This window comes from Protomyctophum parallelum (assembly GCF_964188405.1).
Source record: "Protomyctophum parallelum genome assembly, chromosome: 2".
Taxonomy (NCBI): Eukaryota; Metazoa; Chordata; class Actinopteri; order Myctophiformes; family Myctophidae; genus Protomyctophum; species Protomyctophum parallelum.
In genome coordinates, this window is record NC_139699.1 from 29,887,131 (window position 1) to 29,913,005 (window position 25,875).

Below are 25,875 nucleotides of genomic sequence, written 5' to 3' on the forward strand. Positions count from 1 at the left end.
CATGTAACCCTGTATTATACTTCATTGTGCAATGATGGAATACAAAAATTCACCAATCCAAAAATAGCGTAAATAGCCATTGTAGAGTAGATCTGCTATTTTCATATTTTCATTATCTTTGAGCAGTGGCAACAACTGTGCTTGGCTCCAAGGCACTCCAGGCACCACACACACTATAACACAGTATTATCACACATTCACTATGTAACTATAACACACAGTAACTATAACAATAAAAGTATACTGTACACACAGAGACTTGGTGCATTTATAGATAGATGTTGATACATGAAAATATTTCCACCTCTAACAATAAAATGACAAATCAATCGACACTAGTTTTCATTTTCTCCTGCCTATTTTTCTTCAAAGACTCATCACTCAGCAACAGCCATTCTGTTTTCCCCTCTCTTTACTCTCTAGTTAACATATTCCTTTATACAGTGGTTCTCAAAGTAAGGAAACCCCCCAAGGACACCCAGGGGTCCCCAGCAAAAGTAGTTAATATAGTATCACTATCATTTTAACCACTTTAACCTTCTATATTTTGGGTCTATTCAAAAATAGAAGATCTACTGTAAACATTTTAGAAAAATGTATCATACATTTTTTTAACATAAATCTTTTGTTCTGGGGTTCCCTGGCACAAAACATTTTCAGGTGGGGGTCCGTGGCCAAATACATATCAATTTGGGGGTCCTTGGCACAAAAACATTTGAGAACTACTGCTTTAACAGAATACAGTATGGAATAAAGCTCTCTTTTCAACATGACGTGCATCTAACACCGTACCAGAAATACCATTTAGAATAATTCCATAATACCATTTCAATAATACGATTACCGTTACCATGCTTACACAAACAGCAACCCTAGTATACACTGGGCTCATAAAACTGATTTTAAGAGGTTAAGTGAAATGTTATATTAGCAATCAATAATGGCACCAGTAATGGCAAACTTGAGTGTCTTCCAGGCACATGATAAGTAATGGACACAGGTTCAGTTGTGATAGGAATTCAGGCACATGTAGTCAAATCAGTAGTACAACCTCAGTGTATTCCAGGGATACCGCACTTTCACCTTTTCATACCACGGATGACACACGCAACACATACACAGACCATTAAACATTATAGCCCTCCTATTGGTAATCACAGAAACAAGGATTCTCTTTACAAATTAGATGAATTAAATAGTTCATTTTCAACGACATAGATGTATTATCACACAGAATTATAAATGGCATATCCATCGAGCAGCTTATTATTATTATAGGCTACATTATCACTCAGTACAACACTAATATTATGTACAGTATATAGTCAGTAACTGTTATCGGGGTACATATAGCTTGGTAAATGTTCATGCTGGTACTGTTTATGAAGTTGTGATCAACGCAGGTTCAGGAGTGGAGAACACCCTCTACTTATCACAGCCTCATCTACTGCACCTGCCTCCACTTCTTTATCACCTAATCATCCTTGCAATCACCACTAGTGGTGTCACGTGTGTGACAGTTAATTGAACTAATTGATTTAATCAATAATTTAATAAAACAATCTATTAATAAATACAAAATAAAAGTTAAAAGAGTATTCATTCCAATAAATCAGCTCAACTTAAGTAGAGGAGTGGTCTCTCACTCGTGAACTAAATGATATCGTTGCTGTCATGTGGGAACCTTGTATGTCCTAAAGTGTTACTTTTCAGGGAAAATTAACCTGTTTTAATAGATCCAATGTAGTTAATATTTAGTCACACGCTTTAGAAAATCCACACACTTAACCCACTTATATTTCAAAATCTGCAAGTTCATAATGCGTTGTATCACAATGTGTTGTAAGCTTGTAGATCTGTTATTGTTTTACTACTTTTTACCAAAGCATTGCAGTCTTTTTTATATTAAATGCTCATGGAGATGTTGAGAAGCACTCAAACGCATTGTATGAGGTTATGAATGATAAGAGCTGCCTTTTGGTCATCCCGTCCTTAGTCTAGGTATAAAGGTATGGAACTAGGTATAAATGAAGCATTACCCTGGCCTTCACTGCATCAGGCAGCTGGAACTAGGTATAAATGAAGCATTACCCTGGCCTTCACTGCATCAGGCAGCTGGAACTAGGTATAAATGAAGCATTACCCTGTCTTTCACTGCATCAGGCAGCTGGAACTAGGTATAAATGAAGCATTACCCTGACCTTCACTGCATCAGGCAGCTGGAACTTGGCAGGAAGTCTTGTACATAGGTGACAGTCGCCTTGGACAAGTAAGTCATGGTGCCATAGCTGCCACTAGGGGCACTGTCGTAGAAGAAGCTGCAGATGCCAGTGGCTGGGTCCTTCTCCAGGAAATATTCACTGGCACTGAGAGATATCTAGGGGTGGTGGGAATGTCAAAGCATGTCACAGATGCATCAAGATCAAAAGTAAAACAAGACAGTGCTGTGTAATAATGGTAAGGCCTGTCCAATCTTTAGCTATAGATAGTAAGTTCCTGTGTGGGCAATTTGTGAATGAAGTCACACAAATCAAAATGCAATGGACACGTATCGACCTGATAGGCCTGTGACAACGCTGAGAAAGGCCTATCAGCTCGAAACGCATCCGCTCCTTTTCCATTAGAGGTAAATAAACCATATGAAAAGGACATGTATTGTGTGCTGGTTTCTTCTTCCCTTCTATTGCCATTATTGAGCCCTGCACCAAAATACATTAATCTATTATCTGGAGTGTGCAGGCCTTCTGCTTTTGTATTTCCAGGTTGTACACAATGCTCATGAAAATAAATTAATTACTAGGTGTGTCAGTCGCTTCCTGTGTGAATATCCCTTAGAGGTATCACCGTCTTTGGGTTAAAACTAAACATGTTTTGTTAAAAGGTTAAAGCATTATAATCTGATAGTTATCATTGCTATAGAGAGTTCAGTCACAGCTCTTTAATAAACGGGGGGAAAAATTCAGGTAGGTGACAATTTCAGGCAATCAGGATAGTACCCATTTATCAGCTTCATTTTATAGTGTTCAAGATCCGATTTTGTCAGCTCATTAATTCATAATTAATGTTTTTTTTTGTGGCTTTCGCCTTTTATTTTATATTTTTTTATAGAGGGACAGACAGTAAGCTGACAGGAAATGGGGAGAGAGATGGGGGAGTGACATGCAGTAAAGGCCGTCGGGATCGGGAGTCGAACCCGGGGCACACTGCCAGACTTGGGCTACCGGCCAAGGTGCTTGGACCGCTGGACCCAGTCCTTTAACACTTATTTTAACCAAAGAAAATCCTATATCCTACCTTTAATGCGACAAGCATGCCAAGCATAAGATCTTTCATGGTACCTGGTCATTGAGGAAGAGGTCGTTGGCCATGTGCAGGATGCGGTCCACATGGATGATCCCACCGATGCTGTCCACGTCCACATCGGCTACCAAGCTCAGAATCATCACCGTCTCCACCAGGAGCTGCCGGTACTCTGGCTGAGGCACGTGGTTCAGAACAGACTCCACGTGCACTGCAAATTTGATCTCTCCCTCCGTCATCTGTGGTACACATAGTGCCAACGCACAGGCACAGGCATTCACACAATGGTTAGATCGTTGAGGAAATGTAAATCCAACATGCAACTCTTTATTTCTACACTAGTTGTTCTCAAATGTGGTCTGGGGACCCCCATGGATCCTTTGCGGGGTTCCATGGGTCCTCAGCTAAATGTGGTAATGTAGCATCCATAGCAGAATAGAAATCCACAGGCTCACAGCGCATCAAAATGTGACATGTTCTGAGTTTGTAAAACATTTTGACAGATCTTTAAAAATTGTGAACATTTTTGAATAATTTTTGAAAGAATTTAATATGGGTAAAATGGGGGTCTGTGGCCAAATACATATCCATTTGGGGGTCCTTGACATGAAAACGTTTGAAAACTGAAATCTCAGCAACAGCACACAACCTGACCTCTCTGGTGGTAGAGGAGGGTAACACATATCCATCGATGGACAGGCCATGGCACTTCTGTAGGATCTTCCAGACCTTCTGATAGAAACCCATTGGTACTCTGTTGATCGCACCGTCCAGCCTCCGTCTCCTGAGCCACTGGCCCTGTCGCTCTTCCCATTGAAGCTGGCCATCACCCGGACCAGTGCCCACTGGGGACAGGATCCCACTAGGGGTGGAACAGGGGCTGCTACAACGCTGTGTGGGCCGAGGAGGTTACACCATCATCACGTTGTACAGTAAGAGTTCAAACACACAGTTAACACATTACTCTGGGGTGCAAAGCAGTGCAAGTTAGATGAGCAGACAAATTAGTTTAGCAAGTGAAACTGGCTGATTGGGTGAATATAAATTATAATATGATGAAGGTACGAATGGCACATGTCATCCTAAGACATATACACATACTAGGTTACTACTTACTCTAATCAAATTGGAGCAAGTAAATTACTAGGCTTAGCAAGCCTAAACTAATTGAAAGCAAATAATAGGCTGAAATGGTTTACCGTAGACCGAGGTGACGTGACATTACTACTGAGGGAAAATCCGCCGCTAACAATCTACAGATAGACAGAGATGACGGGAACATCAAATAAACTGATTGTCAACAAAACAAAACATATTAAAAAAACCAAGCCATTTACCAAAGAAAAGGCGGCATCATGAAGACTCTGTTGGAGTCGAAACATGTTGACTTCTTTTAACTTTTATAAATAAAGTACATCTATTTTTATCCACCCTCTCCTCCTTTTTAACCTTTTGAGTGCTCGCCATCTTTTCTTTAGTATTATAGTCTCACTGATCTTTGAAGCACCAGCCTACTTTACATTATTATTTTTTGCATCGCCATCGAGCACCTGGTTGATTTTCTTTTTGTCGCTTTGCAAGCCAAGCCATTTAATGCTGAAATAACAAATAATGTCTTTAAATGACTGATATCTGAAAGCAGGATAAACAGCGCATGACAAATTGACAATATTATTTGTCACTGTGGTTCTGAATCTTTGAATATGAAATTGACATTCTCAGGAGAGAATGATTTTCAAGTGAGGTGCTTGCACTGAGGGATTTTCTCCTTTTGTAACAGGAAAGGCTGAGGAATCAGTATCAGTATCAGGTTTATTGGCTAAACATGCTAAAAAAAAACAAAAAAAACATGTGACTCTAGTTCACTGACTTACTGTACTCACATTCAACAATCCGCAGTCAATCAATGACAGCAATGACTAACAACAGCAAGACTAGATGTGTGACTACAGTAAACAGTGCTATCATATATAAAGTGAGTATGTGAAGTGGGATTAATTTGGCCCTGCAGGGCCCTGGTGCAAGTCAACCGACAAAAGGCAGCATGTGGTGAATGACAGACTGAGGTTCATTCACAGTTTTTTGGGGTTAGAAATGAAACAGCCGCATGCCTAGAGACAATTGTCAAACTCAACCCACGCTTAGTGGCAGCGAGTCATCCAACTGAAATGGGAACCAAGGAAACAGTGTTATTCAGCGAGCCACTGTGACACACAACCAGTGGTGGACAGTAACTACTGTAGTACCGAGTACCGTACATAAACAGATTTAAAAGCATGTACTTTTGCATATTTGAGTGTTTTTAAAAGCAGGTACTAATATATAATAGTAATATTTGACCAGGAGTATCTATTAGAGATGCTCCGATAATCGGTGATCGGCAATTTACCCTATCTGTGATCAGCAATTTACCCTATCTGGAGAAAACGATCTTTTACACCATTTAAGTGGTATAAATGTCAATCAGATACAGTATATAGTATAATATAATTTTTCATCTTTGTGACAGGCCTAAACATTCTCCCCTCCCTCCCCACACACAGGAACAGTTTTGACGTGGGTTTGACATAATAATTTTGGAAATATTCAAATTTGCCCCATACGCACAAGATCGGCATCTGTATCGGTATCGGCCGATCATGAGAAAAACAATCCCCGTACTTTATTAAAGTACTGGTGTTGAGTAGTGTCCACCACTGGTCACAAGACAGTATGTTGTGTATGTTCAACCTACACAACATACTGTACACAATTTCACATAATCTCTTTTTGAACATGTTTACCTGTTTGATGTCACTTTTGAGCTTACGTATGCCGCTGCGTTCTGTCTTGGTGGCTCCAGTGTGACCCAGTTCATGGATAGAGATGGCAGGACTGGTGGCAGTTGAATAGATAGGGCGCACTGAAATATATCGACCAGTGTTGATTTTGACAGCAAATTTAGTTTTAGTCACATTTTAGTGTTACTCTAGTTTTAGTCGACTAAATATTATAACATTTTAGACGACTAAATCTAGAGTTGATTTAGTCGACTAAAAGGTATTTTCGCGGGCCTTAATGCCATCGTAATGGTGGATTTTACCGATCTACAAGCTCGCAACATTGTGAGCTTGTTGATCTGCTTGTTGATCTGCTAACTGTAAAAATGAATTATACTGGATCTCTTGTCCACTAGTCCCTTCCTAACATTTTAGTCTAGTTTTTATTTGTTGACGAAATTGTCAATATATTTAGTCTTAGTTTTAATCATCATAGCTTAGTTTTCATATAGTTTTCAGCAGTGAAAAAAGGTAGTCGACAAACATTTGTCATAGTTCTAGTCGACGAAATCAACACTGATATTGACTGACTTATTCTTTATTTAATGCTGGTAGCGCACGCTGAAGATAGCAGATCTACAAGCTCACAATGCGTCACATTGTGAGCTTGTGACATGGCCTATTTTGCTAATTTATACTACGCACAATAGGCCTGACATCGAAATTAAGAAAATGTCTACAACAGATTTCTTCTGTATGTTTCTACAGTATATCAGTGGTGCTCAAACTATTTCATATCAAGTACCCCAAAAATTATATGAAATTGTCCACTGACCCCCATCTGAAAATATGTTGTTCCAGGGACCCCCCCAGAGGCAAAGATTTGATTTAAAAACGTTTGCTCTGAAAGAATATATATTCAAAGATTTGCGCCACATTTTCACATTTTGAAAAGCTCGTAGGTCGGAACTCGGTGCAGCGCTACGAGCTTGTAGATCTGCTATTTTTCAATAGCTAAAGTATAACACAAGTAAGACGCGCAAACGCGGGAAGCGAACGCAGCTCGTGTGTGTGTGTGTGTGTTGAATTGAATTGAATTGTGTGTGTGGTTGTGTGTGTGTGTGTGTGTGTGTGTATGCTACAGCTGCGCCCTGTGTGTGTGTGTGTGTGTGTGTGTGTGTGTGTGCTACAGCTGCGCCCTCTGGTGGCGGGCGGGTGGTGTAACAGCGACACACACACACACACACACACACACACACACACACACACACACACACACACACACACACACACACACACACACACACACACAGACATTCAGCCCTTGCTGTCATAGTAAGTGGCTCACTGCGTTCGCAATAATGCTTAAAACACCAAAAGGGGTTCCCGCCCAGAATGGGTTAACTTCCTTCACTTTCTTTCACATTTCTTTGTAGTGGCTTCTGAACTGGTAGAATCATACCCACGATGCATTGCGTGAGCAGCTAGAGATGAGCTGAACAGGACCACAAATGTTGTGCTAATGTTCAGAAAACAGACAGTTAATTTCTCTAATCTGGGATTAGAGAAATTACAGGTTTCATTATTTTTTATTTTAGGTTTTATGCCCTCAATTACACCCACACAACCTAAACTTTGAACATTCAGTGGATTTTCTGTGTTCTGGGGATTTCTCTGTGTGTTCCTGAAGCCTTTTGAGCTGCAATGAAAACAGTCAAAATCCCTCAACAGTGACATCTGCTGGCAAAGTGTTATGTCATATATGGGATTTGGCAAATCAGAGCACTTGTTTGGGTGCAATTGTGCTCAGAAAACCTCAATAAAAAGGTGAGAGTTCTACCGACTGAGCTACACTGACATAATTCAATACTAAATCAAATCTAAACTATTATGAAATGATGATTAAGCTCAGGTATTACATTTGTGATGGGTACATTTTGGTATATGGCTATACATGGTTGTGTGAGGCATTATGGCTATGCTTAGTTATAAGGTTTGGTGTGGTTATGGAGGTCGGTCAGGTTCAACATCTGGTATGGTGTTTAGCAACTGACTGCGTGCGTGACCTCAAACAACACACTTACCACTCCTCTCCACTCCAAACTCCTTGCCACTGAGGATGTGGTGTAGCAGGTTCTTCATGTCAGATGGACTCAGGCTCATCAAGCTCTCAGACGCCTCCTCCCCTTCAAAGCCAACGAAATTAGTTTACTGTACATTTCACTGTATGTACGTAACACAATGTAGTGTACACTAGGGCTGGGGCGATATGGCTTCAAATCAATGTCACGGTTATTTCAAACCTTTACGTCGATTAGGACAGCAAATAGTGAAAATAGAATAGCTCTACAATCTCGCAACACATCGCGATATGTAGAATCGTCAGTTTTCTCTGTTTTTGTACGCCACCATTGTACAATGATGTATAAGACAGGCTCAGACTAATCGATTTAGTTGATTATAAAGGAAACGTTTGAATTTTGTTTGTGTCGATTCGTATAAGAAATCTAAAATTCTGGATTATATTATTATTTTTGTTATCAAATGTTTTTTATTTTAAGACAAAATCACAATAAGACACGTTAACAACATGAATGACGTAAAGAAAACAAAACACATATAAAACAACACAAGCAAGGAACACAAAAACAAACAATTTTGTGCAGAAAGTGCAGTTGTGATTATTGAAAATCCGCATAGCACACAATCTACGGGGGGTTAAGTATGTCCTATGAACAAAATTTAAATGAATTTGTTGATGATCAGGCTTCCTAGAAGACAGGACAACATTAGACCACACTGTATCCCAGCTCCAATCTGGATCTAGATTTGGTATGTCATTCCTCCATACAGTATCGACAAGCAAGGTCCCATAACTAGATTCTAATAAATAATCATACAATACGGAAACAAAACCTCTTGACCTAACATCACAGATAAGTCTATGCAAAGGGTGCATTGCAAGGGGGGTCTGCCATAGCACCCCATATGTCCTCATGGCAGTTCTCAATTGTAAATAGAAAAAAAAAGAGTTACCAGGCAAGTTAAAAATATCACATAAATTCTGGAAAGAACGTAAGCCATTAACATCAAATAAATCACCCAAAGTATGAATCCCCTTGGAACTCCATCTGGGAAAACGAATAGGACGATTGTCCAAAAGCAAACCATCATTGTTGAACACTGGGGAAAACGAATACCATTTCAAATCAATCTTGCGCAATTTTTCAGCCGCTATCCACACTGTTACTAACTGAGAAATGATTGGCCCAAAGCGAACTTTGCATTGATTATTCGTTATGTTTGAATAGATCAGATCTCTCAATTCAACAGGATGAACCAAACTCTCCTCAAGCTCTCGCCAACAAACCTTTATAGTTGAGTCGAAATATCTTAAAAGGGGGCGAAGAGTGAAAGCCCAATAATATAATTTGAAGTTAGGCAACGAGAGACCGCCATCAGCTCTGGCCCGCTGTAACAAGGAAAGTTTGAGACGTGGGCGTTTCCTATTCCACACAAATTTAGATATAGCAGAATGAATCTTAGTCCAATACTGTGCTGGCGGTGGCAGTGGGAGCATATAACTCACAAAATTAACCCTAGGGAGGACATTCATCTTTATGATTGATACTCGAGCTCGAAGAGAGTTGGGCAATGACGACCATCTGTCTAAATCAAGACAAATTTTGTTCAAAGTGTCACTATAATTGTTTTTCACAGTAGCTTGAAGAGACAGGGACACATCTATGCCAAGATATTTAAATTTGTTCACTACTGGGATTATGGGAGGCAGAACAACAGATCTCATCTCCTCATTTAGCGGCAAAAGGGCTGACTTTGTCCAATTGATTTTGTAGCCTGAGATGGCACTGAACTGATCAAAAAGCTTAAGAATGTGTGTAATTGACTGTGGAGCATTCTCAATAAACAGCAGGATGTCGTCCGCATATAAAGAAATACGATGTTGTGTGTTGTTAACTGAGATAGGTGTGATCGCTGTGGACTGACGTACTGTCTGCGCTAACGGTTCGAGCGAGAGGGCAAAAAGGAGAGGACTAAGGGGGCAACCTTGCCTCGATGACCTGCCTATCGTGAACAGTGGAGAACAAATCTTGCCTGTTAATACCATCGCTGTTGTATTTGAGTACAATACCTTAATCAATGTGATGAATGTGGGACCAAATCCCATCTTATCTAGCACCGCCCACAGAAAAGGCACCGCAGCATGAGATCGGAGGTCACCAGCTCGGTCAATAATATGCAACAAAACATTATCAGTGGCCAATCTGGTGCCTATAAAACCTGTCTGATCACAATGTACCAACCTAGTCATGTAACCCTGTAAACGACGTGCGAGCACCTTAGCAAATATTTTTAGGTCAGCATTCAACAGTGAGAGCGGCCTGTAGCTCCCACATTCCGTGGGGTCTTTGTTCTTCTTCAACAACAAAGATATAATGTCTGGATTATATTATTAACCTACATGAGCAAGACTAAGTCGGTTGTTCTAAATATCGGTTTCAATACATTTCCCAGCCCTTGTATACACAGCAAAGTGTGTTCTATACTCTGTGTATGTGTTAATATCTACTGTACAGTGCACATGTGCGTGTGCTTCTGTCTTAGTGCACACATGCAGGTGCAGTCCTACCTGTACAGTGTAAGCTGCGTGCCAGCTCAGTGGCCATCACCTGCATGATGAGTCCTATTCTAAGTCTGAGCATGTCTCCGAACAGGGCAGGCTGGGAACGCACGTACATGGCTAGATACACCATGATCTCCTATAACACACGCACGCACGCACACGCACACGCACACGCACACACACACACACACACACACACACACACACACACACACACACACACACACACACACACACACACACACACACACACACACACACACGGGTTAAGGTGCCTTGAAAAACAAATAAAATCCCCTTCTTTGTATGATTCATAGGTTTACCTGAGTGAGCACAGCTATACTGATATCCTGCCCGCTGGCTTCATAAATAAGAGTGTTCAGCTCCTCTGGTGGAAGTGGACTGGACGCATAGAGTGAATAAGAAGTATTTCATTCATTTGTTATTAAGCATACCACAGTATATGTCAAACCAGAAATGTCAACATTGCCAGTCAGAATGATGACTTACGCAGTGATAACCCTCTCCCTGGGCTCAGGAGGTAGTCCTACTGTCAGCTGCTTATGGTGGGAAATCAGATCTGTGCAGGCCTGTGGAAGAAATGGAATCAGGTATTTTCTGATAATCAATCAATTTATGGGTCTCGATACGAAACACACCACACAGCAATAATAATAATAATGATTAACTGTATTTATACGGCACCTTTGCAAATAGAACTTACAAAGTGCTTTACAGTACAAATCAAAAGCCCAGTGGTGTACGGACCTCAGCCAGAACCTCCACTTTCTTGTGCAGTATTCCAGAGATGTATCTGATGAGAGCCCACTCTCTACTCAGCCCGGCCTGCACATACAGCTCCTCCAGTAGGCAACGCACACTGGCTCCTCCGTGGCCAGGACCTGACACCTCCACCAGCCAATCAGGTCCCCTGAACAGCAGTAAACGGCACAGGACAGTCAGTTATTTAACTGATAGTTTAGCCTGATACAGACTGACAACATGCTTTGTTTTGTAGTGTTTCACACAAGCACAAATAAGACCTATAGAAAGGCACCAAATTGGCCTCCTTTCTATGCAAACTGCTTACAAATGTCAAGTTCACAAACACACAGAGTGAATTTTATATAATAAGCATCTTCATAGAATTGGTGGTAACAACTCAAATGTCTTTTATGAAATGATCCTGGCACCACATATACTCCAGGCAAGGAAAATGAACAGTGTGTGTGTGTGTGTGTGTGTGTGTGTGTGTGTGTGTGTGTGTGTGTGTGTGTGTGTGTGCGCATGTGTGTGCGCGTGCGTGCGTGCGTGAGTGTGTGTATGTGCTTGAGTGCCTGTGGCTGCCTGCGTGTGTAGGCATGTTCATACTTCATGATGTACAGAACATAGAGTATGTCTGCCTGGTCTTGCAAAGTGGGACACTCTCTTAGCTGTCGGACAAGTCCAGCAAAGTCTGTGTTTCCCTGGGAGTCTTTGGGCAGGTTCAGCTCAGCAGCGCTGTGGGACTTGAACATGAAACACAAACACATTACAAACACACACAATGTAGTCATCACTAGATCAAAGATGCTTATACTGTGTACATAACATATCCACAGGAATCACAGTGCCAACCTTGAGCTGTTTTGCATGTGCACTGTACTGCGTTGAAGGAGCCCCAAGCAGGTTGAGAGATTTGCGGTGTTTGCTCATGACAGGAGTCACAGGCAGATACATGGATGACTCTGAAATACACACGCGCAGTCGCGCACACAGACGCAGGCACAAATGTACACCAAAAAAAACACACACACATACCAACTTCCTGAAGTAATGATTAAATAGCAGTCAACTCACTGGGCATGTTCAGACCCTGAACCTGGGCCATGAGGGACAGGATGTCTCTGGTGGTGTGTTGCGCACTGAACACATGCTGCTGCCCCCCACTGATGGGAGGGAGGTGAGCTGTGGCAGAGGTGCTCTGCAGTAGCTGGGTGAGGTGCTGGTCAAACATGTCTCCTGGTCCACCTGGAGAAGATAATGGTCCATGTAATGTACTGTACACACAACCAAATGACAACAGGCTAAACACGACTCAAGAACTTGTCGTCGCCATCGAACCTGAAGGCTGAGAGTTGTCGTCATCGTCGTACTCCTCCTCCTCCTCCTCCAGTAAGCCGTCATCAGTGTCCCCGTCCAGGAAGCTGAGGCGTGTGTGGAAGGATGTGGTCTGGAAGGAGGCGAGGTCTGACAGCTGTACCCTGCAGCAGCAGCCAGGAGTAACAACAAGCTTACTGATTCCTGCATTCATTCACACCTTTCCTATGATGTCCAGTTAGTCACAGAACACAGAGACACACCTGGCTCCCGCAAAGTAACCATCCTGTAGTTTCCTCACGGTTGCCAGGATACATGGATCGATCCCTTCGCCATCTTCAACTGAAGAAAAATGATCATGACTACTTAGTAGTTGTTAAATTTCCTCTAATATCGCCGTCATCTCCCATTCTTTTTTTAGTCGGGATCCCTTATGCAATCCAAATAACAGCCTCTAGCAATCAACCGAATTAAATGTATAGTGTTCATTTACTATTTCTACACATATATCATTGCTGTTGGGCAGAAACCACATATCTCCATATTTCAACTCGGTATGGTTTTATTTTTTTTCATACTTCTGTGTGCATGTTATCACCGTGTCCCCTAGGGTAAGTACCCTCACAAAGAACATGCCTCCCCTGGTCAGCTGGGGCGCCTGATGGAGGGGAAAGGAACTGGTTGGAATAACGTGTTCCTTCCACGCGCTACGGCTACGACCTAACGGGGAACAACCCCCCCCCTCCCTGTCAAGTGATAAGAAGCACCCTGCCCTTCTCTCATGGTCGAAGACCAAAGCTGTATTGTTTTTGTCCCCCTCAGCAATAGTGTATATACTTTCGTTTTTTTTTTGTCGGTTGTTGTTGTTTTTTTGTCTGTCTTTTTCTGCCAACTCTTTTCTTTTTGTCCTATGTTACAATCCGAAGTGATATTGCCCTGTTTGTCCCTGTTTAAGTGTGGACTTGATGTCATATGAAAAAGGACTATACAGAGACATTGGAGTTGGAGCCACATGGAGGGGGGATGAGGGAGGGAAGAAAAAAAAGAAGGAAAAACCTTGGGAATTGCTCGTGTGTCATATGTGAAAATGCTATCTGTAATGTACTGCTCTTTCCAAATAAAACAGTATACAAACAATAATATTATAAAATAAAAAAGAAGCACCCTGCTCACTCCTCATGCATTGAAGGAAGCATGAGCTCAGTTTGGGGCTCTCCCCCAAAGGTGAGATACAATTTTTAATAAAAAAATAAAAAAATAATTACAGCATTGGATCCATTAGAATGCAGGTTACTTTGTACATTTCCTGAAAAGTAACAGTGTTTTGGACATACAGGTTTCAGTTGGAGGTTGGAGCACCATGTGAGGATGTGAGTCCTACCCAGCATGCTGCGAGTGATGGGGAAGGTGAGTGTGGGTCGACCAGTCATTCTCCAGCAGGACGACAGGTAGGCCAGCTCCGTGCGCAGCATCTCCACGATCATCTGGTTGTCCAGAGCTAGGTAGAAATGATGCTGGTCCAAGAACTGCAGCCATGACGCAAACATGAGGGGAAACGTTTCAATATTATGATTATTTAAAACTTTTGCCTCGATCACGAAAGAAAATATATGTGGCGAAAATGGCAGATCTTCAAGCTTACACCGCGTCACATTTTGCAAGGCACCATTGTGCAATGAAGAATAATGCAGTATTAAAGGAGAATTCCATGCTAGAATGCTTTCTTATCTTTCTTACCTTTCTTTGTAGTTGTTACGTCCCCACCAAAGAGGTCCAGGTGTTCTTTTGTTCTTATTGGCTATTTCCCCTACCATAAGCCCTCAATGAATTGCATTGCATTGAATGGGAATTGAATGGGGCTATGGGGTGTTATGCTAGTTCGCTTATTTCCATCGAAAGAAGTAGTAAAGTGTGCCGCTTGGGATATTATTTACATTATGAAGAGAGGATATATACAAAGAAATTATAATTTTGAGCAACGGAAATAAGCTAATTAGCACAACACCCCATAGCCCCATTCAATTCCCATTCAATGCAATGCAATTCATTTAGGGCTTATGGTAGGGGAAATAGCCAATAAGGAGCTTTTGCACAAAATAACACCTGGACCTCTTTGGTGGGGACGTAACAACTACAAAGAAAGGTAAGAAAGCCTTTTAGTATGGAATTCTCCTTTAAGTGGTTAATCAGATTTAGTCAAAGTTTAGTCAAAGTCAATTTAGTCAAAGTTTCTCTGTGTCGATTCGTTGACATAAGAAAAAACTAAACACAAATACAATACAAATCTTGATTGTTCGATAAACCTAAATGATCAAGATTAAGGGCCACTGTTTTACCTGAGGAGTGAATGCGTAGGTCCGGTTTCTGATTTCGTATAATTTAGAAGTTCCCAGTACTCCAATGTGCCTGTAGGGCCTCCCACTCAAATTCAGTTTCTTACAGTGTCCTGTGGAAACAGCACATTGTCCTTACAGTCGCATATACAGCGCGCAGGCAGTCAAACACACTCACAGAGTCACAGCAATACTAATAATAATGATAGATGATGCCAGAAGTTAGTGACCTAGTTTGACGTAGATGTGACTGAGGATGCGAGCAGTCATGACTCTGATGGGCAACACCTCTGATACTGTCTGAACCTCGATGCCATAGTCCTTCAACAAGTCCTGGATCTCCTTCGACTCGGCTAGAACACAGACTGGACATGCACATACACAAGCACAGACGCACAGAAAACTGTCATCACAGTGTCTATACACACACAGACCACACACTGTACATTGTGGATTGTAGAAATTATCAGGCCAGTATAAAGTAATGCATTAGTCACAGTACTAATGGAGGAGGAGGGCAGAGAATAACCCAGGAGGGCAGAGAATGGAGGCAGACCTTGAACCACAACATCAGGCTTGATATCGGTAGAGAATCTCCTGTTGAGCGGGTCTACTTCCCCTGGGGCAAGAAAACCCTGATGATGACACACAGAGAACCAAAGGATGGAGGCTGCTTTACTTTACATTCATTATATCTACGAGTTCAGAGCAAAATGGTCACCATGTGAATGTGGTCTATAGCAATGGTTCTCTACCTTTTCAGGCCGTGACCCTGCAAAAGAATCATATTTGAAATAGGGACGAGCTTGTAGATCGGCCTCGCTAGTTTCTTATATTATTCGACAATCTGCCCAATTTGTATATTATAGTTTCTTGATTACGTTTGATTCTTTCTTTTTGAGGTATTAAAAAGGCCTTCACTTTTTTTCCATAAATTGTGAAAAACAATCAATAAAAATATTATTGGAAGAAATAAAAGCCACTTCACCGTCATGTGGGGACCCCCCTGGGGACCAGAACCACTGGTATAATATAGAAGTATACGGCTCACACTACATGATATTCCCTATGACTTACCTCAGCCAAAAGACAGCCTAAGATGTAGAGTGACTGTGCCCACATGTGAGGCAGCTGCCCCAAAGCCACTCTGTCCACTGTGCGAGGGTTGCTGTACTCTTCCTCCATCTGCGAAGAACACATCACATGTTCTACGATTGATTTGTTGTATGTTGCATGTTTGATAGCGCAGATGCTGTTGCAAAGAAGCAAAACCATACTAGAAGAGTTGATTTCATATGATGTGCACCCATGAAAGAATCACAAGGAGTTGTTTTGCTATAGTAGTAGATGGCCATACCTACCACTGTAAAAGTGAGTGTTACATGTCATTTGTTTTCATTCTCAATATTAAATTAACACAGAGGATTTTACTGTCTATCTACAAGAATAGAATAGATTGAATAGAATAGAATACCTTCTCATGTGGTACAGCATAAAGTTCAGGCACCAGTTTGATGCCATTCTTCCCTCTAATCAGAATGCCCTCCAGAGCCTCGCGGTACTCCTCTACCTGTGTGCCAATGTTGAATGTGTTTTATTTACATCTGGATGTTTGAATTTCAATCAAATTCAATCAATTTTCAGGGTCTATTTTATCACACTTTTCAATCAATCTGCACTTGAAAATGCAATCTGCACTTGAAAATGGTCGTTGCTCGTCAGTAATTGGGTCGTTGTCACAGGGCTATACATGCTAGTCCTTTAACTCTGTGGTTCTCATAATGGGGTCCGGAGACAACCAGGGGTCCTTGGGGGGTTCCAGGGGGTCCCCAGTAAAATGTGTTTATATAGTTCAACCATTTTAAACCTGTAGTGTATACATCTACAAGCTCTGAGTCTGAACAACACAAATCTTGTATGGGCGTCCCTCTCACAGAATAATTTTAGATGGGGGTCCATGCTTTAAGTGACTGGAAGTAATACTACATGCCATGCTCCTTATGGACTCTGTGTTTTACTCTATTACCTGTACTTGGTCTCCATTAAAGATGCCATCCAGAATGAGAAATGTCCAGAACACAGGCCACTCACATTCTATATTCTCAAACAGCTTCAGCTCAGCGGGGTCATAGTGCAGACGAGAGGGGTCCTGGGAGACATACACAAGAAAAATGTAAATATTTATTATGTTCTAGTCCTAGAACTTCTGGTTCACATTATGCCCTATTTTGCACGTCTAAATTGCCAGGTCTCATAAACTCATTTGAAGCCACTGAAGCGGATTCTAAAAAGGTCTTCTAAATCCTGGCCTACGTTTTATGAAAAGCATATGTTGCTATATAGTATATACAGTATATTATATTAGTAATATATAGCAACAGCTAATGGTGCTAAGGTGTTGCCGGATTGCAAAGTATAACTTTGTGTTCCAGGTCTGGTGACATTAAAAAATAAAGGTTTTATTATTATTTTTCTGACCTCAATTGCACCCAAAAAAACAGAACTTTGAACATTATGTGGATTTTCTGTGGTCTGGAGTTTTCTGAATAAGTAGGCTCAAACAAGTGCTCTGATCTGCCTGCGGACGGTGTTGTCACTGTCCACAAATCCCTCCCCCCCTACCCCTCCCCTATGCTTCAGTCCATGGCGGGGCAGAGCAGAGGCGATGATTGACAGGCAAAATCCCTCAACAGTGACTGCTGGCAAATTGTTATGTTTTCACTGCAACTCAAAAGGCTTCAGAACACAGAAAACCCCAGACCACAGAAAATCCACTAAATTGTCCAATGTTCAGGTTGTTTCTGTTTCATGTGAATATGCAACATTTTGTGACGTGTCTGCAACCTTTCGCCATCAATGATGCGTCAGTCGACACTCGCTCAAAGCATAAATTGGCCTTTAGGAATCCCCATTTCTGGTTTGCTCCTAAACAAAAGGTATTTAAATAGACTTTAGAAACCAGAATGGACAAAGAAGGCGTTACCTCTCGAGGACAGCGGTATCCATCCCTGATAAAACGACAGCAGCCATATCGACCCTGAAAGTGTGTGGAAGAGTAGAAATGTTATAGTGCTTATTATCCAATAACAACATAGAACAGAATGGAATCGTGCGAGAATTAAGCGAGAATAAATTTTACAGCTAAAATAACCGGCTGAGACTTTCTTTGTAGACTGTACCTGCAGCTTGCTTATTATCTCAGACTTGGTGATGTTAACCAGGTCAGCATCCTCAACCGCAAAGGCTGGGAATGAGATGACAGACAGAAGTCCAGCATCTATCTCTTTGGAGGTGGAGGCCCTCGGCAGCATGGAGCACAGGATGGACTGGGGAGAGGACACAGACATGACTTCAAATCAATATCACCATTATTTGGCCTCAATTATGATTAATGATCGATTATCTGAGGCCGATAAATCCAGTTGAAAAACATATGATGCTATATCAGTCTAACTTTTTCATTTCAGGGACGCCCCAAAATCCTTATGTATTTGGCCGCTGACCCCCCATCTCAAAATATTTAATTCCAGGGACCCCCAGAAGCAAAGATTTTAGTTAAAAATGTAAAAGAAATGTATAGATTAAAATATTTGCACAAACGTTCATGATTATTTATTTTAAATAGCAGATCTACAAGCTCATAGCGCGGCATAAAGTAACACGCTATGAGCTTGTATATCTGCTATTTTTGAATAGCCAAAGTATAGTAAAGTTTTAATGGGTTAAAATAAATGTGTGAGTGAAGATAACTGGTCTACAAGCTCACAACCCTGCTTCTCGGTTATTCAATTAACGTATGTAAGTTATTGGTTCTAAATATCAGTTTCGACATATGTTATATGAATTGCCCAGCTGAGTACAGTGAGAGGCCAATAGACACAGGCGGCCTACATGTGAAAATATCAGTTGCACAGGCTGACGTAAGGGCAAAATGGTCTCCATGTAAATAGTCACTTGAATGAAGACGGTGAAGATGTTCGTAACAGACAGTATTTAGTCAGTCAGTGAGAACAGAACACTGGGCAGCAGGTCAGTCATACCTGGCAGTGTTCCACCTCATCTGGTAAAACATGGATCACTGACTTTGGCCCTCCATTCACCCCAAAGAGATCTAACTCATCTATAGCCTCCAGAGCTGCCTGTAAACGCACACCACACACACACACACACACACACACACACACACACACACACACACACACACACACACACACACACACACACACACACACACACACACACACACACACACACACACACACACACACACACACACACACACACACACACACACACACACACACACACACACACACACACACAATTAACACACAGGTCTACTTTCTTGTTTTTCGTTGTTTTGTTTTAATGCTGATGTTATGCACCACTCAGTGATTATTCGAGGTTGGAAGGTAACAGTGAAACAGTGAGATGTACAACACATACCTTGGCCATGCCCACAGAGCTGCCATTGAGCTCAGGGATGCCCTGGTTCGTCTTGTCTCCTCGCTCCCACATCCCATAATCCTACAGGAACAAAGATCATCATGGCAACACCAACAGCCTCTTACCCCCTGCCTACTTTTGCTGCTTAACCCATTATAGGCGGTAACCCCTTTTTGTAACTATACCTTTCAGGACGCCTGAGGATGGGAACCCTTTTGGGGGTAGTTGTTGCTATACAGTATACTGTAGCAACATACATTTCTTGTCATTTTTGAATAAATATTTGAAGGTTTTCAGAAAATGTTTTTAGAATCGGCCTCAGTCCTAAATGGTTAAACGCTTGATTCTTCCTTAAACTCCCCCTCTCATATGCCCATGCTTGCAACTCTCTCACCAGATACGTACAGTACATGGCCCTGCCCTTCACAATATTAATGTTCTTCATTATACCAGCGAAAGGACTTATAAGAGTGCTACTTACTGCTACTTTGTAGGCAGCTTCTATGTAGAAGACCAAGTTCTGGATGAAGGCTACCTCGTCCAAGTTAGAGATTATACGCAGACCTGCACAAAGACATCACATGCAACACGCCATTAACAATAAAGAGACAATATGATGTAATGAGTTACATTATGACGTAAATTCTCCCTTCATTGTCAATGGCGTTTACAAAACAAACATTAAACCTTTGTATAGGAGGGGCTAGCGACCCTCAAAAATGCAAGGTATGGTTTTGTGCTGGGCTACCTCCAAACAGACATGGTCAGTAACACAGACAAACGATCATGAACATATTATATATCATATCTGGGTTACCTACAGTATATGCACACAGCAAGATCCTCAGTTGTCCATTTGAGGGATTTGTTTTCCACTGAGGATTGTGTAGTGTAAGAACAGCCAGCCTACCTGAGGCAGTCATCTGTGCCAGGAGCAACAGGTAAATGGAGGTGGCATCCACCTGCAGATGGCCCCACTGGTCGTCTCCTACCACTGTGGCACAGGTGGGTGTGTCGTACTTTGCATGCAGGCAGTCCTTCGTACTCTGGGTGTGTTTGAATTTCTCCACTTTGTCCACCTGTAGTGACAAACGGGTGTCACTGGTCATGAAGTCAGGTTTCCCTAGTGGCTTTCTTTCAAATATGGGTCAGACTGGACCAAGAATAGCATCGTTAAAATGGCAGAGCATACAAATCCTGACAGCTTAAATCAGTGGTTCTCAATGTAGGGTCCGGGGATCCCTGGGTGTCTGTGAGGGGGGTTCCAGGAGGGGGTCCCACTCCCCAGCAAAATTAATATAGCATAAAAATCAGTTTAACCACTTTAACCCTGTATACATTGGCATTTTGAAAATAGCTGATCTACAAGCTCACAACGCGTGGCGATGTGACACGTTGTGAACTTGTAGATCTGCTATTTTCAACAACAAAAAATAACACAAATCTTGTAAGTGGTCATTACCACTACAACTTTTCAGATGGGGGTCCGTGGCCGAATATATATTAATTTGGCGGTCCTTGACATCAAAAGGTTTGAGAACCACTGGCTTAAGTTGTTGATTGTTACTGATTGGGTGGAAAAAACAATAGGGCACTAGTGACTTACCTGCCTCATCATGCATTGCAAAAGTCCTTGCATCAGTTTCACCACACTCTGCCAAAAAACAATTATAGATAGCCACTTAAGCACTATTCAAACATTTTCAAAACTTTTCAGGACTGAAGTGTCTAAAAACATTTTAAAATACTTAGCCGATCTAGAGCGGTTGTGAGCTTGTAGATCGGCGATTTTAACTAATTAAAGATATTTTTTCAAAATGGTAAAAAATAAATAAATGCAAAGACGTTTAGGGATAAAGCACCTGCGAAAATAGGGCCCACTGCCTCCTTCTCTCTAGGACTAGGCAATTTATCCATATTATATACAAAGTATTATCATGATATGAGACTATATTCGTCTGGGATTTTGGATATCTTGTCCTGGTTTGGATGACTTAAAATAGCTACAAACTCACAATGCGTTGTGAGCTTGTAGATCTGTTATGTTCTCTATTTATTTTTTTAATGTTTAGGGAAATAATCATATCTCTGTCTGGAAGAAACCAGACAAGAAAAGTGGAGTTAGGAGGTTTTTGTCAAAGCGCTTTTTAAAACTTTTCATTTGGCAATATTTTCTTTAACCAAGACACAGACAAAAAGGGAATTCAATAGCACTGACTTGTGAAAACATTATAATAAAGATGGCTAAACGGGAGGAGTTTGAGGTTTCTGAAGCACTTTTTAATATTGGTTCAATATTTTTTAACCAACATCTCGAAATAAAGGGTGTTCAATAGCATTGATTTATGAAAAGAAAGAAAGAAAACAAATCCCAAACAAAACATTGAGTTAGGTGGTTTCTTTCGGACAGCAACGAATTATCATCATAATAGAATATTAATGACACAATATCGATATTGAGGTATTTTGGCTAAAAAGTATTTAGTAGTAGTTTGTTTTTGTCCATGTATCACACAGCCCTACACATACAGCCTACCTACCTGCTCCAATTCATAGGCCTTGGCCCTGTCTTCATCCCGGTCTGCATTCTTGCGGTAGGCCATGCCCAGCCCCCACACAGACAGCACACTATATACATTATCCCTCACCCATGCATCCTTCAACTCTGTGCTGGCAGCCAGTAAACCTGTCACTGGGTTCTGGAATACACACACGCACGCACGCACGCACGCACGCACACACGCACACACGCACACACGCACACACGCACACACGCACACACACACACACACACACACACACACACACACACACACACACACACACACACACACCACATTGTTGAGGGGTGCGATAGCCCCTGCTATATTCAGCTATTAGTGTAGATTTTCGTCTTACACAAACTGGAGAATTTACGTCATATGTGGACGAGCAAAACGGCATTTGGCCTACACAAATATTACATTTCCATTGACAATGAGTGGAGAATGTACATTATATAATGTGTCTGAGCAAATCGGTATTTATGTCCTACACAAAGATTAACTTCCCTTTGACAATGAATGAAGAATGAAGAATATGTCATATGTGTCTGAGCAAATAGACGTGTTACGTCATGATGATGTATGATGATAAGAGCGCCCCTCACTTGATTTTGTTGGATGTGGAAAGCTGCTCAATAATGATTTTGTGTAGATAATTTCAACTGCTAAAATAATAAACATAATAATTAAACAAACTGTTTTGTATGAACTATTTACATGTAGGCCATATGTTATACTGCACTATATATGACAATTAGGTCACAGATTTAAACACAGCCTTCAACAGAGTGCACAGTGAATTTAAGTGGCCAACAACAGATAAGCTCTCAGCCTATTTATTTTGGGCTTGAACTTGAACTTTGCTCACGCACAGAGCAAGCATGGCAGAGGCAGATAATACCAATGGTGGAAAAACAACATATATACAGCTTAATTACTACATTTAAAATACTACCAAAAGACATTTCCCTTGCTAACAATCCCATTGAGTCAGTGGTTCTCAACATTGAACCAAATGGATGCTTTACGAGTCTGTACTCCGAGTGTACAATGAGGAACCAAATTGACCCGTAACCCACTGATTTACATCTGGGGTCCCAGACGAAATTCGTATAAAATCTAATGTACTACTGCACAGCACAGCACAAAGTGGGTGAAGGGGAGAGGGAGAATCGCTTACCTGATGGCATAGGATAGTTTCATGGACTAGCCTAGCATACCCGTCAAGTCTCACTCCGGAATTACTGCGGCTCCTCATTATTACTACGCCGGCTGGTGATCACTGCATGTGCAGAAAACAGACCACCCACGTTGCATTGGAGATTATTGCGAATATGGTATTTGCTATATAATAAAATGATAAATGCACGCATTGCACGGAGCTAAATTGGCTAGACTGCTCAATAATCCATGGACCATGGGTACGACTGTCGAGCGATCCCTAGATTCCCTACATTGTCGATGTCTACGTACGTACCAGTGGTCCATGATCCATCGTGTGTTCAGATGATGTCCTGCATGGGTCTGCGCGGTCTGTCACGTTCACTTCAGCTCCAGCTTACTAGCTCTGCTTCGCAGAGAGTAGCATCCAGCCGCAGCACAACACGAATCACAACCTGTTGTAATTGATGACAGATGTTATGTAATGTTACGTTATCAAGGTCACATTGCAGATATCAAGGTCACACTGAAGAGAGTCATACTTGTGTCTATGCATATGAATCTGTGAATGTTATTTGTGGAGCACTGGAGCTGTGAGTCGTTCACTTTGGTTCTTCTGTCTACAAAAACACATGAATCATGAATCGCCAGCAGGGGGTACCAGATCACCTGTTTACTAATGAAAGCTGTGGTCTGCGCTAGACTCGTTCATATACAGGGCGCGTTCGGAAATAGCGCACTGGGCGCACTGGGCGCACTGTGCAATGCAGGCTCCGTCTTTTGAGCTAATTTAGAACTTCCTGTCTGAGAGCTAGCTAATTTAAGACATCCGGTTGCCTTCAGAATAAAATAAGGTTATTTAATTAATAATTATTACATTACATTATTAGTATTATTATTACATTACAGTTATTGTAAAGACACACATTATGTTTCTGTGTAAAAATAAGTAATTAAATAACATCAAAAAGTTATCTAAATGGATAAATGCTATTCACTGGAGTGAATATTCTATTATATTCTAAAAACGACTTATAAATCCTAAAGCCTTGTTTATACTTCACTGTGCAACGGTCCTATGCTGGACAATAGCAGATATGCAAACTCACAGCACATCTCATTCAAGACACTGAACTTGCAGATCTGCCATTTTTGAACACACTATAAAGTTAACCATTTATCATGCTGCTCTACGTGGCACTGCATTCTGTGACATTAAACCAAATGGCATTTTCCACTCTATGACACTACTGTTCTACATTTTTGTCTAATAAAATAGGCTATTAATTTAATCAATCAAACTGCATTAACTAACAGAGATACTACTAACCAAGCTATCCATGTCAACATGCTCTATAGGAGTCTCAATAACAGGTATAAGTAACGTTTAATGTTTAGTAATTTTTAATGTAGCAGAAGAGGCCATTCATTGAACAGAGTTTTGCACAATTTTAACATCCCAGATCGATTGAAATATGAATCTACTGTGCTGTGCTACACCATGATATATTAAGAGTACAATAACATTCCATTGTGAATAAAAACGTATTATCCACAGTGTAATGCTAAAGGTTTCATCACAGGGGCTGTCTGCTTCATGTAATATCATTAAAAGTGTTGTTGGTGACAGTTATATGAGTTGGAAGCATTAAGACCCATTTTAACCCTCAATGGCTTCCTTTCTGACAAATAACGTTATTGTAAAAAAAAAAAAAGATTCACGCGTTTTATGTAGCTATTTTGCATTAGAAGCGGATGGGACCAAGGGACCCGGATGTAAGTAGAATGACTACAATATGACTACAATAGATTCGCTGTTAAATCTCGCGGGCGTGGCCTCACACCGGAAGGAAGTGCCGCCGTCCTCAAATACGGAAGAGACGCGTGGAGGTCGGCTTGGTCAGTGTTTGTTTGGAAGTGCCACGTCACCATCTTCCGGGTCCGTCTTCGGAGCAAGTAAGTGATTAAATGTTATTTAATACTTAACGCTGTTGTTGTTTTTGTGTTCAAACGTCTATCACTTGAAGTTACTTGTTATGATGTTTATATATGATGTTTGTACGAAACCGTAAAACAGTGTTTCAGTAGCCAATGGTTACTGTTGAAGGCTTATAAACAACGGGCCCGTCGATGACCGAGTGTTTTTCCTTCTTACCAAAACAAACACAATTGTTTTTCCATCTAGTCGAGGTCCATTATTCATTAAGTATTTGAGCCACGGACCACCATGTTACATTTATAGACTCACATTAGAAATGAGCTAGTTATGATTAAAAGAACGTATAAGACGTATGATCTTGGCTCTTTGCTCTTTAACACACGACACAGACGGCTAGCTAACTAGGCTAGCTAGCTTCTAGCCTGTTGTTTGTTGGTGAAAGACTCCAAGCTGGGAAGTGTATTTCAGCGAGTAGCTATACGTGGTTTTGTTTATTTTCTGTAAAGTATAACCCTCGCTGCTACTCGCTGAAATACACTTCCCAGCTTGGAGTAAATAAACAAAACCACGTATAGCTACTCGCTGAAATACACTTCCCAACTTGGAGTCTTTCACCAACAAACAACAGGCTAGAAGCTAGCTAGCCTAGTTAGCTAGCCGTCTGTGTCGC

The 25,875-nt window shown here is 41.3% G+C and overlaps 1 protein-coding gene across 1 annotated transcript; it reads right to left on the reverse strand.

Moving 5' to 3' along the window:
* Positions 1-13: 13 nt before the first annotated feature.
* LOC310854149 (phosphorylase b kinase regulatory subunit alpha, liver isoform-like) lies at positions 14-23,883 on the reverse strand. Its single transcript, XM_083758668.1, has 33 exons — positions 23,809-23,883; positions 23,583-23,721; positions 23,286-23,387; positions 22,103-22,261; positions 21,169-21,216; positions 20,473-20,641; positions 20,044-20,126; positions 19,563-19,643; positions 19,157-19,255; positions 18,296-18,442; positions 18,100-18,153; positions 17,143-17,265; positions 16,591-16,686; positions 16,194-16,301; positions 15,673-15,751; positions 15,347-15,481; positions 15,120-15,229; positions 14,165-14,309; positions 13,047-13,125; positions 12,808-12,947; positions 12,544-12,714; positions 12,322-12,431; positions 12,076-12,212; positions 11,473-11,635; positions 11,215-11,294; positions 11,028-11,106; positions 10,711-10,840; positions 8,144-8,245; positions 6,084-6,202; positions 4,500-4,553; positions 3,955-4,191; positions 3,339-3,539; positions 14-2,377 (listed from the first exon to the last, which is right to left on the reverse strand). Exons 3-33 carry the CDS (start codon positions 23,361-23,363, stop codon positions 2,204-2,206), a joined length of 3,690 nt encoding a protein of 1,229 aa, XP_083614794.1. The 5' UTR covers positions 23,364-23,387; positions 23,583-23,721; positions 23,809-23,883; the 3' UTR covers positions 14-2,203.
* Positions 23,884-25,875: the final 1,992 nt, after the last annotated feature.